We start from the raw sequence: 17,603 nt of genomic DNA, 5'->3' as shown, positions 1-17,603 counted from the left end.
AATTTCAGGCAAAAACAACAAAAACCTCCAGGAGTTAATGTGTTCAACTACAATACTTTAGATGTATATTTAAGTAAAAGAGACTCTCTGAGCTCTGGAATAAACCTCAATGCAAGAGACTTTAATTGATCAAACAATATATTCCTTTAGCTCACAGTGAACTGTCATAAATGCATTAAGTATGGAATTCTATGCCAGACCTACCTGTTAATATTATGACAAATTCTGGGTATTAGTTTGGCCAGAATCATTAAACTCTTCCAGTTGATTTTGTCAACGTCTTTGTCACTTGACAGCCCTGCCACATAACTGTATGTTCTACAGTCTCCCTGTAAAAAATCAGAAATAGAATACCAGTAAGATCCATGCACAAATATAACTCTCAAGATATTGCTTTTCGTTGTCATTTTTACAAATGTAAACAGATTGCTCTAGATACTTGTCATGATATCATTCTAAATTTTCTTTTCTTTAGGTGTCACAAGAGAAATTAAATTAAGATTATAACAATTACCTAAGAAATTATTGTGATTTTCCTACAAAATTTCTTTTTCTATTGTTTTAAAGTATTACCATCAGTAAAAAAAAATAAGGTAGATAATTACTATTCACTCTAACCATTTACCACAACAGAGTTGCCTCCCTTGAGAAAAAAAAACTAGCCAGTTGTTGCTAATTTTATTAGGCCATACATTTGTTACTATTATTAGTAGCACCAATTACATTTGGTAAATAAGACCGAATGTCATACTATAAACATCCAAACCAAAAAGGAAAGCAAGTAAGCCATAATATCCGCTACGCCAGTATGATACAGCAACAGAAAAATATATGAAAATTGTTAAAATAACTTGATCCTCACTTTACATGCTCCTATGATAACACTAAGTTTCTCATTGAAATATGATATATTTTACATGCAACATTGATTTAGCATAAATAAATCGCAATGACAAAAGAATTTTTTTTAATTAATATGATAATATAAAAAATAAAGCATGAAAATAAAAGCAAAGAAAGGCTTGTAGTTCTATAAATTTATGATAGGGAAAATACTAGAAAATGTGATTTTGGATTTTTAAGGTAGCTTTAACAATTTTTCAATCATATCACTCCGATGTCTGCAGTGTGGCAGTTTACAGTGATGTTTAGCACAGGGGCATCATGCTGCAGACATTATTGTGACACCTGGCCGACCAGTGCTGACACTAAACTCTTAATGCTGAGCGCCTAGCAAGGCAGCTGTTAGTACCATTATTATAAGTCTTTGGTGTGACTCAGCCGGGGTTCAAACCTGCGACTTCCCACAGCAAGGTTAGATGCTCTAACTACTTGGCCACCAGAACAGTCCTCATTAAAGGCAACACCTAATATAAATTATAATATTTGTGGGCCATACAATTTCATATACTGAGGCAGTGCAGTTAACGCACACCCAGTTGCAAACAGCATATTGCATATTTGGAACAATACCCGACTGTGTGCTTAAAGAATTACTACTGCAGTATATTTCCTGATGTTAATTCTCATTATAACACGCACACTGTGGCAAAATCATAAATAATATAACTTTTATGTACATACTCGATTTAAGATGACAGCTCTCCAATGACATGATTTGTTTTCTTTACCAATATGGTCATGACAAATAAAGCAAAAACTGATCCATTTTTGAGACCAATTTATCAAACAAAGTTGAGCAGTAGCGAGATACTAGGAATACCTGGTTATAAGCTCCAAAAAAAATAATGATATTCTGACTGGACATAATGCCTCTTCCCCTCCCATGAGGAATGTATGGATGAAAACTTACACGTGCAAGACCAAGTTTGACCACAACAATTGGGAGGTCGCTGTGGGTGTATGCATATATTACATCTAACAAGTGTACTCTGATCAACAAGTACAACATTTCTGAGCTGATATCGCTCATTCTCCGTCATCAAATAAACAGAACTGATACTGATCCACTTATGCATTATATGACAGCAAATTGAGGTTTACACTGCTTGCAGTTAGGAAGATGCATAATTGGCGATATTAAATGTTTGATACTTTCTCATAGGCAATTCACATTTTTTAACAAGAATATTGCAATTATGAAATTTTATGTAACCAATTCAATTATGTTATCTCACAAAATCTGTAAATATTTCATATTGTTAAACATTTCAACTGACAGTCTATACCATTACCTGAACCCCCACTGTTTTGATTGGAAGAAGTGTAGATGAAAGAGATTCTTCTTGGCTGATTCTGACCAACTCTTCCTGCTCCTCAGCTGTTGTAGCATTCTTCACTCTGTTTAGTAAAGCATGGGGCTGAAATATAACCAATTCCATCATAAACAAATGTTACTGCAGAAAAACAGCCAAACAACATAAAAAAGAGAAAAGAAGAAAGTCATTCGTAAGTTTGTTTTTGTGGCCTTCCTCCCACATTTATTTCATCTCTTGTTGACAAAATACTCTTTGTTATATACCATCACATATTTATATAATTTTTGTGTGTCAAGCATGAATTTATTCAACCACTCTGAAGAACCAAATCTTCAACCTCAACAAATTCAACTAACAATTTCTTTTTGAAGATATAAAACAATGTAATGAGATAGTGTGTTGTAAAGCACAGCTTTTTGAATCAAGCAAATCTAACAACAGCTTTGCAAATCCCTATGGTTTTTCATATAATGCCTCATTTGAACATGCACTGCACATGATAATAATAATAAGTTGGCATTTTGCAGCAACTTTAAGAAAGATGGCTACAATCTTCAATAAAAGCAATGCACCCTTCATCAATGGAACTCAGTGCCAAACCAGAATGAAAACAACAGAATCCAAATGATTGCTGCATTTTCCAAACTGACTGGAACACATTTATTGTTCTGTGAAAATTTCCTGTTTGTAGGAAAAAAGTAACTTCTTACTTATGATGGCTACAAATGGTGGTGTAAAATGCAAACTAAATTCCAATCTTTGAAACTAGATATCTGGCCATCAGGTTAACTGAAGGTGGAACATTTTACAAAGATGTTTATGAAATTTTTTCACTTGTAGATATGTTTTCCTTCCCTATGAACAGCACAGAATACACACAGTAAAATATTATCAAAACAATAGTACTGAATCATACATTATATGTCTGCCCCATCCTAAATAGTCCTCTTTGTAGGCACTAGTATGGTATGGTTGACACTGGAGACTACTGACCAATTGATCTCAATGACCTGGACATTTGCAGTTTTAATGCAGTTTTGAACCAAGCCTATTCTTTAGACTTGCTATGACCTGCCTCTCTAACCTTTAGATTCCTGAATCTACAGCTTTTTATGGCCAAGCCATCCAAAATGTTTGGTCAGGGAACTTTACTCACAGACAAAAATTATGTGAAATCCTGCTTTTCTTTCAGCCACAATGACCCTTGCTTTCAGACCTCCAAACCAACAGACCTCTTCCAAACCTAAAATGTAAACCCTCCACATGCACTGAACAAGGCATGTGGTTCTGAACTAAAACTATTATGGAAAGAAAAACTAAAAAAGTAAAAAAAATGGGCTTTCTTCTTTCAGTGAACTTGACCTAAGGCATTTTAATCTCCAAAACAATGGGCTTCCTTTGGTAAGTCATCCACAAACTTTGGTGAATGTACATGGGTGAGAATTGAAAAATGTGTTCAGAAACATTTTTCTTCTTTCAGTCATGTTAACCATGATCTTTGATATTTGTACCACAAAACTGATAGAATCTACCTTATCACAAGTGCAAGTCAAAAGGTGAATTTGATTTTTCTACTAAGCTTAGGAAGAGCTCCCCATCATTTTGATCCCTATGCTATTATTATATAGTTAAAACCAATAAAAATTACAGCATAGGTCAAATTTCATCAACTAATGCAATCTGGGGTAAAATTATTTCTCTATTAATCTTATCTGATGAATACATTTTGTATGATAATCTGTTCGCCCCCACCCACCATATAAAGGGGGGGCGGGGACATAAAAATGATGAATGACCTTGAGTATTTATCCCAACAACACCTTTCTCTGGGTTCATACAGGTAAAATATGACAAAATTCAAGGACTTTATTTTGATTTTTAAGGAGTCTACTACCTAAACTCACCATAGATATCTACATTTGGAACAACCTTCAGACTGACTTGTGGCTCATGTAACTGCATTTTCTTCTCCCAACAAAGTTCACTAACATAGGTACAGTAAACAAAAAGTCAAACTAACAAAAAGTTTATTAATACGTTTTTCCTCTGTACTTAATTTCTCTTCAACTCCTTGATCTTAGCATCCAGTTTGTTGCAAAGACCTTCATAAATTCCAAATTCTCCTCAGATCCTTTTCTATTAGCACTGGCCTGTGCAAGAAGTTGGCACTTAAGTGTCTTTTCTGCTTTTAAAGACAGTTCATCTGCTTTCTTCACAAGTATTTCATAATGCCAAAAACACACAAGATGTTTTCATTTCTGCACATGAAAACTTTGCAGCCAGCGCACTGTCTGGGAACATAGCATGAAAAACATCAGCAATATGTTCATTTGATTTGTAGGATGCACGTTTGACCACAGTATGCAATGTCCATAAAATTTCTGACTTCAGAACTTCGTTCCTGGAAAGGAAGTTGGAAATATTTGCAGATGTTGACTGTGTGGTTGAAGCTGCATCAGATAGGGGTGGGGATAACAGCAATTCCATCATTGATTCATCGGAATGTGACTCTGTCTTAGATATGATGTCAGTGTCTCTGGCACATGTCTTGATTTTGTCCGTTTTTATTCCAAAATAATTCAAACTCATTGCTGACACTGATGCTTAACTTTTCCGGTGTTTTACACCTTTACGGTGTGATTTAAGGGCACTCTCAACTGATGTCTATAACTTTGTTGCACACACAACACAAAGCTTTATGTCTGTCCTGGGTCTCTTTGACCCATTTATAGAAGCCTTTCCATTCACGATTAAAAACACTTCCATGGCAAAATGTAGAAAGCAAGGCCACGTGGTGTGATGTAAGAAATAGAAAGCCACCAAATTACCATTCCCAGAATGCTGCTAAACGGAAATCATGAGTAATCTCCCTTTCCTTAGTTACCGACCAAGCCACAGAAAGTAAAAGGCACATAGTCGATCGGACATTTTCTGCAATCTTCCCGCCGAGGTTTCTTTTTAAAAATTTTTTGGTCTTTTATTTTCTTAAAACTTCAAGCACTTTTTAAGGATTTTTGCTCATTTTCAAGCACTTTTTAAGAACTTTTTCCCAGTGACATTAAAAATATGCACTTTTCAAGAGGATTTTAAAAAATTAAGCACTTTTCATCCAGCAGTTGAAAATTCAAGTACTTTTCAAATCTGTGCGAACCCTGTTTCTAAGCAATATTGTGGCTTTATTCAGACCTTTAAAATAACAGAGGAGAGATAAACCAAATTAAAGTCATACTGAGATTAGACTACAGTGAATAAAAGCAATACACATATTTCACATGGCATGTCTTTACCTAAACAATACCTTTCTTGGAAAAAACTGCTTGATTTTGTATGGCTAATACACTTTATTAACTGTTTTAAGCTGTTAAAAACCAATGTCTTATTATTAAAGAGGTAGGTGAACTTTTTATACACAAGTTTTATTGTGGAAAGTTAATGGGAAAAAATTGAAATGGCCACTAAGACCATATCAAGGTGAACATTAGGTTTTGTTTTGTATTTTATGACAGAGCAACACAGGTAGATTATTTAGAGCCGATGCAACTGGAGTAATGTGTCTTGTCTAGGGACACAACACAATATGTGACCCAGGCTGCTCCAATGGTAAAATTTCAGTCACAAATCTGGCATGCTAACCACAAAGCCAACTTGGCTGCCTCATTAAGGCAGGCTCAACAAAGATGGCCTATTTCCTTGCAAAAATACCCGATTATGTCAGGTGTCTGTCTTGTTCACTTTTCCATAATAGTAATTTTTGATAAAGCAATTACAGCGCTTAAAAATCTCCTTAAATCATCATGGGTTCTGACCAATTATGCCAGTGGATCAGAATCTATACTGTTTTTTCTTCTCAATGACTACTTGTAACAAAATGCAAAGACCTACATCTGCTGCTGCATTATGCAACTGCAGATTTGGGTCTGTGCAATTTGCAGTTCTTCTTGACTTATAAATGAGTAAATACGATAGCCATGGCTTTTTTTTAATAACCTGGTGATACTGACGGATTTTAAAACTGCTCATATTGGAAGGTAAAGGAGAAGGACAAACTGGTTGCTACTAAAATTCATCCTACCAGATACTGTACTCTAACATAATCTTTAGTAATCAATGTATCAACTGCAATGTGAAACCAACTAGGTTTTCCTTGTACAATAGACTGAAAACTTGTTCCCAGTTCAAAAACATTCATATAAAACCAAATTTATTGATGTAGTTGTTGTTGTGGGGTTAAACGCCATTTTTTATCACACGATATGCTATACATGGCGGCCAGTATTAATGGTGGAGGAATAACCCAGGTAAACCCTGGAAAGAACCACCGACCAACAAGAAGCTTTCTCACATACCCACACTAGCTGAATCCGAGACTCGAACTGGCGCAGACAGAGGTGAGATGGCAGTGATCCGTAACAGAGAGCACTTTAGACCACTCGACCACCCCAAATTTACTGAAACACATCATTGCCAGAAAAAATGAAAACTTACTGTTTTTAGTGCATTAGCAAAATCTGTAATGAACTTGAGTATGACATTGGTTTCAGGAAAGTCTTTACAAATGTAAGGCTGGTCAGCACAGATGACTCGGATGGCTAGTCCAGGTCCTGAAAACAGAATTATAAACTGTAAATACAGGATCTCACATATATAGCACATTTAGTGTATACAGTCTCACATACACACACACACACACACACACACACATGGTTTCAAATTGATAAATTCGTTTCAAAATGAGAAATCTATTACATACTCCTGTTTTTGTATGTTCACAAAATGGATTATATCAATGAATGGAATCCATACTGTTATTACTGTCTCCTTGTTAATTCAACATGATATAATGCAATATGATATCAATCAATGGAATCCATACTGTTATTACTGTCTCCTTGTTAATTCATCATGATATAATGCAATATGATATCAATCAATGGAATCCATACTGTTATTACTGTCTCCTTGTTAATTCATCATGATATAATGCAATATGATATCAATCAATGGAATCCATACTGTTAGTACTGTCTCCTTGTTAATTCATCATGATATAATGCAATATGATATCAATCAATGGAATCCATACTGTTATTACTGTCTCCTTGTTAATTCATCATGATATAATGCAATATGATATCAATCAATGGAATCCATACTGTTATTACTGTCTCCTTGTAATTCATCATGATATAATGCAATATGATATCAGTCAATGGAATCCATACTGTTTTACTGTCTCCTTGTTAATTCATCATGATATAATGCAATATGATATCAGTCAATGGAATCCATACTGTTATTACTGTCTCCTTGTTAATTCAACATGATATAATGCAATATGATATCAGTCAATGGAATCAAATTTGTTATTACACTTGTCTCCAAGTTAATTCCACATGATATAACGTGATATGATAACACTGATCATACTTCACCGATATTAAGCCAATCTTCATAGTTCACTGTTAATACACAATGTTCTCCAAAAAATGTGCTGACATTGAGGCCAAAACATATTCCTTTCATCAATATACAAGGTGTTAACATGTACAAAAACAAACATTTTCCATGGGAATTAATCATAATCTGCATGATTCTTGATAAACAGAGTAACATATCCCATGAAACTTGATCGTATTATACAGAAATTTAAACTATTACAATAAATAATATGTACAAGATCATTAAGCCTTGAAATTTGCTGTCAATGTCGAAACATACTTGTTTCAAATTTTCGACATGGACATTTACCAAATTATTATGAACAGGCTAACAGAAGAAAAACTCTTGAACTACACATGGGTCCATACAACATGAAAATACCACCCTCTCCAAAAATTTTACAATAGAAGAGAAAGGTTTTTGGTCATAACTTCAGTAAATTCTGTCATAAAACCATGAATATTGAACTTGACTAAAGGTTTCTTAATGTAAAAACATCATACCAAATTTGGTTTCAATCCTCAAAGTCCTCAAGAATTCATTGAGTGAAAATAAACTTTGCACTGGACAAGACATAAAGTCACAAACAGACATGGATAAACACTGTTTGCCCCCTCCACAGATGGGGTGGGGGAGGGAGCACATAAAATGTGACAGCAAAATAAGACAATTTTAAGTTAATGAATATTCCTCTCCCCCTTATGTTGATACATAACTCATAATTTTATTTCATACACTTATAAGATCTATTAACTTTTACCTGGAAATGGATGTCTCTGTACCAGTTCGGATGGTAAACCAAGATCCTTCCCAAGTGCTCTCACCTCATCCTTGTGAAAATCTTTAAGTGGCTCAACAACTCTGCCCTAATGAATGAAATAAAACATATTTTTACAAACAGAAGATCATAATAAAAAAAATTTATAACTCTCTACAAGAAGATATGATGAAATTTTAACCAGTTTATAACTGAATTCATGAAATCCTTACTGGCAAGAAATTCAACTTTCTGCTGTTATCAGTGCAGTGATGTAAAACCATCATTTCTGGTGAAGATTAATAGTGTTTAGGGCTGGTTCCCCTTACCTGATTCATGCCAATAACAAAACCATCATCCAGAAGGAGACAACTAAATCTTTCTACATACAAAGTAATGAACACATAGCTCTGAGAAGTTTGATTTTTTAAAAATATTCATTAATTATATGACCTCTAGTTTCTCGAAATTTAAATTCCAAAACTAGGTCTTCTTCTTTTGCAGGTTGCATCCAAATCTGAGAGGACTTGCTGCCTGAATTTTTTTCTTTAAAATTGTGAGTAAAGCTTGGATAATGACACCATTAATTTTTTCCACACTGTTTGCAATTAAATAAAATTAATGGCAAATGCAGACTTGAACAGAATTACCATAATTTAAGCAATTCACCTGTTTTCTGAGTTCTCTGACTAGCTCTGTATCATTATGATGTGTTTTAATAGCATCTGCTTTTCCACTGACAAGCTCAGAGGCACTTTCAATCAAATCTGGTCGCAAGGTACCTGCGGATGAAATACAAGGAATGAGCGGGTACCTGCACAAAATAAAGCTGTGAGAAAGACCCTCCTAAAGCTACAATGTGTATATGTATATGTATGTGTGTGTGTGTGTGTATATATATATATATATATATATATATATATATATATATATATATATATATATATATGTATAAAATTTTAGAAGAGGAAACATGCAAGAAGGTGATTGTTTTTATTATTTCAGTTTTATTTTCATTTACTGTGATCTCAACAACCCTTATTTAAAAATACAAAGCCAGATTACAATTTCTAAATATTTCAAATCTGAAAAATTCTCATGATTCTGTACCTTTGTGATGCTGCAAGGAAATATACAAAGATGTGCTTTTCTGTTTATTAAAACAAAATATTCATCGAATAGTTCTGCGCATGAATTAACTACAAAATGGAAGTAGATTACTGATAAAAATCAATTGTGGAATTTACCTTGCCCTAAAAAGACATCTTCAGGCCTTATATTCAATTCTTCAATGACTTCATGTGCTACCTGTGAAATGCAAAGAATTTTTTTGAAAAGTCTTGTTATGACAGTAGACTTTCTGTGATAGAGGATCAATGGACTACAAATTCAAACTACTTAGGGAATCAGATTTCCTGTATATGCAACTAGCTTAAAAATGAAAAGATCAAATCAGTAATGGATTGTATATTATTATAAATTATTCTGGCATTTTCATGTAACTTCCAATATTGTAACCGGGTGAAGAAACACATCTCCTTTGACACGCTGAATCCAAAGCAGCAACTTTAATTGCTGGTCATGGTAAAATTCCACCCATTATTATATATTGCATAATTTGAAACAGCATTTTATACCCATCACAGACAGTAACCCAGAAGTCATAATCCAAAATCTGATAAATATATCTTGCCCCTTTCTGTGACTGTATATATAAAGTTTGACAAAAATTCTTAAACTAGACCCGTGTTTATATAAAACAGCATGCCCCAACTGCAGAAGAAAGTTAAAGCATGAAAATTTCAAACATTTACAAAAATGGAAAAAAAATTCTTAAGTGAACAAACTCTAATCAGGTCATCTACATACTGGACACAATCTCATTAGTCCATCTACATAATACACACAATCTAATTAGTCCATCTACATAATACACAGAATCTCATTAGTCCATCTACATAATACACACAATCTAATTAGTCCATCTACACAATACACACAATCTAATTAGTCCATCTACATAATACACACAATCTAATTAGTCCATCTACATAATACACACAATCTAATTAGTCCATCTACATAATACACACAATCTAATTAGTCCATCTACATAATACACACAATCTAATTAGTCCATCTACATAATACACACAATCTAATTAGTCCATCTACATAATACACACAATCTAATTAGTCCATCTACATAATACACACAATCTAATTAGTCCATCTACATAATACACACAATCTAATCAGTCCATCTACATAATTCACACTAATCATTCACAATAAATTCATTTGTCTATCTCAAGTGGAATCTTCATAACAAATTTTTTCTCAAGGAAATATTCAAGTCCAAAAATTCAACAAGGTGCCCCTTTGGGTCTGAGGTTAACACCTGACATATAGCCAAATGAAGTAACTGACCAAAAACTTAGGCTAAACTGTCTAATAAATCCGTATTCTTTCTGATGGAATTCCTTCCTACTCTGTTCCTTGAAAATTACTATTTCATGGTTTTACTATACATCTTCATGCATATTTAATGGCACATCAACATCATTTGTCCAAGGTAAAAACCATAATATCATAACACTTTCTGTAAAAAGCTGGTCAAAGTCTGCCGACAGGCTTTCTAGGAGAGCTCTTTTAAAGATTTTTCTATATTTAATAATGACGGCCATGACAAATTCTGGAGTTTTAAAATATAAACAGTGTGGCTTACGTTAAAATAAGTATCACAGTCTCAGCATTAAACACTAATTTTCAGTGTTTCATATGTCTATATTAACGGTAAAAAATTGTGATAGATTTTGATACATACAAGAACATATATATGACCTGTAGGGTCACTAGGCACAATAAATAACTGAACAAATATTGTAATACCACGTTTAGCAACTTTAAATGATTAATAAACTGACTGTGATTAGCATTTACTGATATAGATTTCCTTTCCTGTTATCAAATTTTGGTCCAAATTAGTCTTTTTGGTCATTGTGCTTTGGACTCTTCAAATTTCTTTTACACTATTTAGTGTATATATTCATTTTCTGAGAGAAAAAGTTAACTTTAGTTGTGAAATACCTTCACAAGAAGTCTCCAAATATAGGGTAATTCCACTGACAAATTACTGGCGCAAGTGCAAATCACAATCCGATTGCCATCATACGTTTCAGCATTGCTAAGCTGTTGCTAAGTATCATTCATACCACTAATTCGTTTCTCTTGTGCGCTTACAACCAAGGTTTCCCCCTTCAATCTATGCGTAAGATCAAAGGGTCTCAAGGATATAAATCCCACTCAGGTGCGCTTACAACCAAGGTTTCCCCCTTCAATCTATGCATAAGATCAAAGGGTCTCAAGGATATAAATTCCACTCAGGTGCTGCATTGTTGCAGACACATTCTGAAGGCAGCGAGTACACACTTGAGATAGACCAAAAGACTAAATATGACCGCTGTATGCTTATCACGGAGCTCACAATATAGTGCAATGAACTACAGCATTCTACACTAGATAATATTCCAAAAGATGTAAAATAAAGTACAATATATTCTTCAGTGTCTGAAAATTGATGCTGCCATAGACTTCACCTTGCTGTACTAGTTGCATACATCTATGTTGACTTGAATGATAAACAATAATCCATTATATATAGCCGCATAAGTAAATTTCATTAGTGAAATATATTAAAGTGTCAGTACTGTTACTATGGTAACGGCAAAATGTATAAAGTAAGAAGCATCCATTGTAGTATTCATACAGGGAGCATTCATTATCTGCATATTACCTGGAAGTGAACTTTAGTTAGTTATAAAGAAAAGCATTTCTAAAATTTATATTTTAAATTATTGACGTGCTCTGGAATACAATGGTAACAAATTCATTGGGAAACATTCGAGTGGTATCATATTTTACTTTTTTTTAAAAATTTGTTTCCGTTTATACTCTTTCCTGAGAAATACACTGCTCATATTTTTAGTTATTCTTTTGATATTTGTGCTCTTAACTTTCAATATTGAGCCACACGTCATCTACATTTATGCAAGTAAAGAACACTGTGTGTAACTTAATAAGGAGAAGAACATATAAAATATATGAATTAATTTGGACCCATTTCCTAATTTGGACTGGAACATTACAATTTTATTCTTCATTCATTCTTGCACACTGCAGTTTATTTTTATTATTACTAGCATTTATTAAATTGTCGAAACTTAAAAAACTTTATTGTTTTGTGAATAAAATCCCAAACTGACATCACGTAAAAGCTGGTCTTGTACTGAAGCTAAACTCAGCATGTTACAATAGCCATATTTGATGGCAGACAGGCATCGTCAGTACCAAATTTTCAGCCAACATCTTTCACATAACCATCACCTCCTTCAGTACTTAACAGTCACGCTATTGTACATGTCAAGAGTTCTATTTACTTAAAATGCAATCAACCATATGATAAAAATTGGATTCGACAATACAGATTTTTGTGTATTCTAAAAAGATACTTTTATAAAAATTCAGAAACTGTTCTTTGAACATAAAACCCCGATTATTTAAATCTTATGATGATGCAATGTTTACGGACAAAATTTATTGATGGCATAAAAGAAAGAAAATTATCTATTTGTTATAAAGATGATCTTCATTTACTATTAGGCCTGAATTATTATTTATTTAGTCTCGAAGAATTAATGAGAATGTTTTTTTCAATGATGACAAGAATATCCAATAGAAAGAATTATAGCAAAAAATCACTGTGGAATTATCACATTTTTTTATTCCTTGGATTACTGATAGATGAAAAATTACTATATGCCTTTAATAATTGTTCTTAACAATGACAGAAACATTCAGTAGATGTGTCTTCATATTTTAATACTTCAAATACAAGTAAATCTTAATTTTAATGTTAAGTATGAAATAAAAGATTCTTATCCTACTGCAAATATGCCATTTAATCAGAGATTTCCAGTTTGATGAAAACTGAATCAAAATACGGCCTCCCAAGTGCTAACAGGATCAGCTAATCTGATGCAAAATCAACTCATTTGGATCTCAATCATTATCAAATTTGTCTGGATTTTAATATCAACACATATTCCAAGTTGTATTGAAATCAGATCAGAAATATGGACATGAGTGTGTTAACAAGCAAAGATTAATGGACAGACAACTCAAGACAGGTGCTGGGCCACACTATAAGATTGCTATTATGGTCAGGTGACCTAAAAGTAGTTTTCAGGGAAATCAAGATAACTGGTATTCACAATAATTCATGAATTTATTGTATATGCACCTACTTTCATAAAAATGTCCCCAATAATATTTCTCTTCTCCTCTGGGAGGCTTGTTGTGTTCAGGGTATTAGTTCTACGTTTTCTGGAAGTTGGGTCACTGGCATTGATGTGAATGTATGTTTTCCCATTGTAAAATGTATGAGCTGCACTGATGACTGAAACAAACAAATATTTGTGATGAATATCTATAAACAAAATTCTAGCAAAAATAAACAATCTGATACTGCATAAGCTTTGCTAGAGATAAAAGAACTGTCTTAATAAAATATAAAGTTGGAGCAATCAATCAATAAGTGATCTTCTGTTCATGCTGAACAAAAGCAGCTTTAACACTGATACCAACACCTCTTCCAACCATTATTTTCCATAAGACTGGTACCATCATCTCTCTCAACCTGTGCTTTCCACAAGACTGGCACCATCATCTCTTTCAACCTATGTTTTCCATCAAACTTGTACCATCAGCTCTCTCAACCTGTGTTTTCCATACGACTGGTACCATCATCTCTCTCAACCTATGTTTTCCATATGACTGGTACCATCATCTCTCTCAACCTATGTTTTCCATAAGACTGGTACCATCATCTCTCTCAACCTATGTTTTCCATATGACTGGTACCATCATCTCTCTCAACCTGTGTTTTCCATAAGACTGGTACCATCATCTCTCTCTACCTGTGCTTGCCACAAGACTGGCACCATCATCTCTTTCAACCTGTTTTCCATACGACTGGTACCATCATCTCTCTCAACCTATGTTTTCCATATGACTGGTACCATCATCTCTCTTAACCTGTGTTTTCCATAAGACTGGTACCATCATCTCTCTCAACCTATGTTTTCCATATGACTGGTACCATCATCTCTCTCAACCTGTGTTTTCCATAAGACTGGTACCATCATCTCTCTCAACCTGTGCTTGCCATAAGACTGGCACCATCATCTCTTTCAACCTGTTTTCCATACGACTGGTACCATCATCTCTCTCAACCTGTGTTTTCCATAAGACTGGTACCATCATCTCTCTCAACCTGTGTTTTCCATAAGACTGGTACCATCATCTCTCTCAACCTGTGTTTTCCATAAAACTGGTACCATCATCTCTCTCAACTTGTGTTTTCCATACGACTGGTACCATCATCTCTCTCAACCTATGTTTTCCATATGACTGGTACCATCATCTCCCTCAACCTGTATTTTCCATAAGACTGGTACCATCATCTCTCTCAACATATGTTTTCCATACGACTGGTACCATCATCTCTGTCAACCTTAGCTTTCCACAAGACTGGTACCATCATCACTCTTGACCTGTGTTTTCCATGAGAATGGTATCATCATCTCTATCAACCTGTATTTTTCATAAGACTGATACCATCATCTCTCTCAACTTTAGCTTTCCGCAAGACTGGTAGAATCATCTCTTTCAACCTATGTTTTCTATTAGAATGGCACCATCATCTCTTTCAACCTGTTTTCCATACGACTGGTACCATCATCTCTCTCAACCTGTGTTTTCCATAAGACTGGTACCATCATCTCTCTCAACCTGTGTTTTCCATAAGACTGGTACCATCATCTCTCTCAACCTGTGTTTTCCATAAAACTGGTACCATCATCTCTCTCAACTTGTGTTTTCCATACGACTGGTACCATCATCTCTCTCAACCTATGTTTTCCATATGACTGGTACCATCATCTCCCTCAACCTGTATTTTCCATAAGACTGGTACCATCATCTCTCTCAACATATGTTTTCCATACGACTGGTACCATCATCTCTGTCAACCTTAGCTTTCCACAAGACTGGTACCATCATCACTCTTGACCTGTGTTTTCCATGAGAATGGTATCATCATCTCTATCAACCTGTATTTTTCATAAGACTGATACCATCATCTCTCTCAACTTTAGCTTTCCGCAAGACTGGTAGAATCATCTCTTTCAACCTATGTTTTCTATTAGAATGGTACCATCATCTATTTCAACCTGTGTTTTCCATAAGACTAGTACCAACATCTCTCAATCTGAGCTTTCCACAAGACTGGTACCATCATCTCTCTCAACCTATGTATTCCATAAGGCTGGTATCATCATCTCTCTCAACCTGTGTTTTCCATAAGACTGGTATCATCATCTCCCTTAACCTGTATTTTCCATAAGACTGGTACCATCATCTCTATCAACCTGTATTTTCCTTAAGACTGGTACCATCATCTCTCTCCACCTTAGCTTTCCACAAGACTGGTACCACCATCTCTTTCAACCTATGTTTTCTATTAGAATGGTACCATCATCTCTTTCAACCTGTGTTTTCCATAAGACTGGTACCATCATCTTTCTCTGTATTTTCCATAAGACTGGTACTATCATCTCTATCAACCTGTATTTTCCTTAAGACTGGTACCATTCATCTCTCTCAACCTTAGCTTTCCACAAGACTGGTACCATCATCTCTCTCAACCTGTGTTTTCCATAAGACACTCTAGAGATGCCAATCCTTAATAATGCATATCAAGAATCCAAGCATCAATGTTTGGGAATGAAGCCAGCTGGGAGTAATAACACAATATTTAAAAAATTAACAAACTCTACACAATCATACTGTATCTTCATATGAGCCTATTACATCCTGTACACAGTAAGAACTGAGTAACAGCTGATACTCAATGAGAATAAATGGTGTATTAATTACTCCAATTCTAGAATCCTGAACTCCTTCAACATTATTGGCCAAAACAATAACCATAAACATTAGCTTTCCTCACAAAATATATGCATCTTTCTTTTTTTCTTCAATTTTGCCACCAATTTATTCAACCTATTTCCAGTCCAGTTTACTGGTCTCCTATTATATACATACTTTTGTCTGCATTCAGAAACTACATTATATATATGGGTCTATCACATGAACAAAGTGGTGTTAAAGTATTTTTCTTTCTGCTAGTTTATACATAGAAAACCCCTGTTCAAAATTTTGTACCAAAAATGTTAATTTTGCAGACTTTCAATCTAATTTGGATGTGGATTTTTTTAATACATAAATTTACTTTAATTCTGCAAAATCTGAATGGCTAGCATCTCTGGATATTTGAACTCATCAAGTAACATTAAAAAAAATTTCACAATAGATTTGCTATACCTCCATTACAGACCTAAAAGGTCCAAAACTACACAAATTTTCAAAATTGCAATACTGGTATGGAAATAAAACAAGCCCTCTACATATGATACAAACATGTACACTAAATTTAATTTGTTCTTAATTGTACCAATAAGGTTTTTGTGAAACAGTTTAAAAAAACTGGATACAAGATTGAAACATTGCTATAATGGCCTGAAAATCATATCAGATCATCCACTTATCACCTTCATAGAATATAAAACTCTATGGCTCTCAAGTTTCAAAAGTTCCATAATATCATAGAAAATGGATTCAGGACAGGTATACGGTCTTATGGATGGACAGTAGCTAACAATATGGCCCCTTCTGCAATCACATCTGGGGCATAAAAATGGGTTGTAAGGTCAATATCGTTGCTGGAATTTAACTTATCTTGTACTAATTGCTTCTTCCTGTGGAACTTATGTTTTTTTTAGGCACTGATTTCTTTAGTGAAGTAAACATACAAGCCAAAACATTCTGATATTCCGCATCTTTGCTAAAGTTAGTTTAAAACTGTACAACTGTCAGTATTTTTTAAAATCTGGTCCATCTCCAGAATTTTCATGACATAAAACACTTAAAAGATCATCTTTAATTTAGCAGTATGAATCAAGAGTTGATGTTTTAAGTTCCAAAAGTTTGAAAATACATAAGATCAAATGTAGCAACATGTAGTAATCTACCTGATAAATGTTTCCCCAACGTAAGGAAATTCAACT

At 34.2% G+C, this 17,603-nt stretch overlaps 1 protein-coding gene across 1 annotated transcript in view; it reads right to left on the bottom strand.

Annotated features, from left to right (window-relative positions):
- The window catches only part of LOC149782077 (GMP synthase [glutamine-hydrolyzing]-like), a 50,174-nt gene that overhangs the window by 12,741 nt on the left and 19,830 nt on the right, over nucleotides 1-17,603 (bottom strand). The window contains exons 9-15 of the mRNA XM_089933510.1: nucleotides 13,722-13,873; nucleotides 9,663-9,723; nucleotides 9,085-9,197; nucleotides 8,419-8,524; nucleotides 6,705-6,820; nucleotides 2,196-2,321; nucleotides 205-329 (exon numbers count right to left, since the gene is read on the bottom strand). Coding sequence (XP_089789636.1) covers nucleotides 205-329; nucleotides 2,196-2,321; nucleotides 6,705-6,820; nucleotides 8,419-8,524; nucleotides 9,085-9,197; nucleotides 9,663-9,723; nucleotides 13,722-13,873 — 799 coding nt within the window. The remainder of the gene's footprint in view (nucleotides 1-204; nucleotides 330-2,195; nucleotides 2,322-6,704; nucleotides 6,821-8,418; nucleotides 8,525-9,084; nucleotides 9,198-9,662; nucleotides 9,724-13,721; nucleotides 13,874-17,603) is intronic.

The sequence above is a fragment of the Sinohyriopsis cumingii genome, chromosome 15 (genome assembly GCF_028554795.1).
Source record: "Sinohyriopsis cumingii isolate HCF-2022 chromosome 15, ASM2855479v2, whole genome shotgun sequence".
NCBI classification, from domain to species: domain Eukaryota; kingdom Metazoa; phylum Mollusca; class Bivalvia; order Unionida; family Unionidae; genus Sinohyriopsis; species Sinohyriopsis cumingii.
Note: the sequence above shows the minus strand (reverse complement) of the source record. Positions and strands in the feature narration are given on the sequence as shown.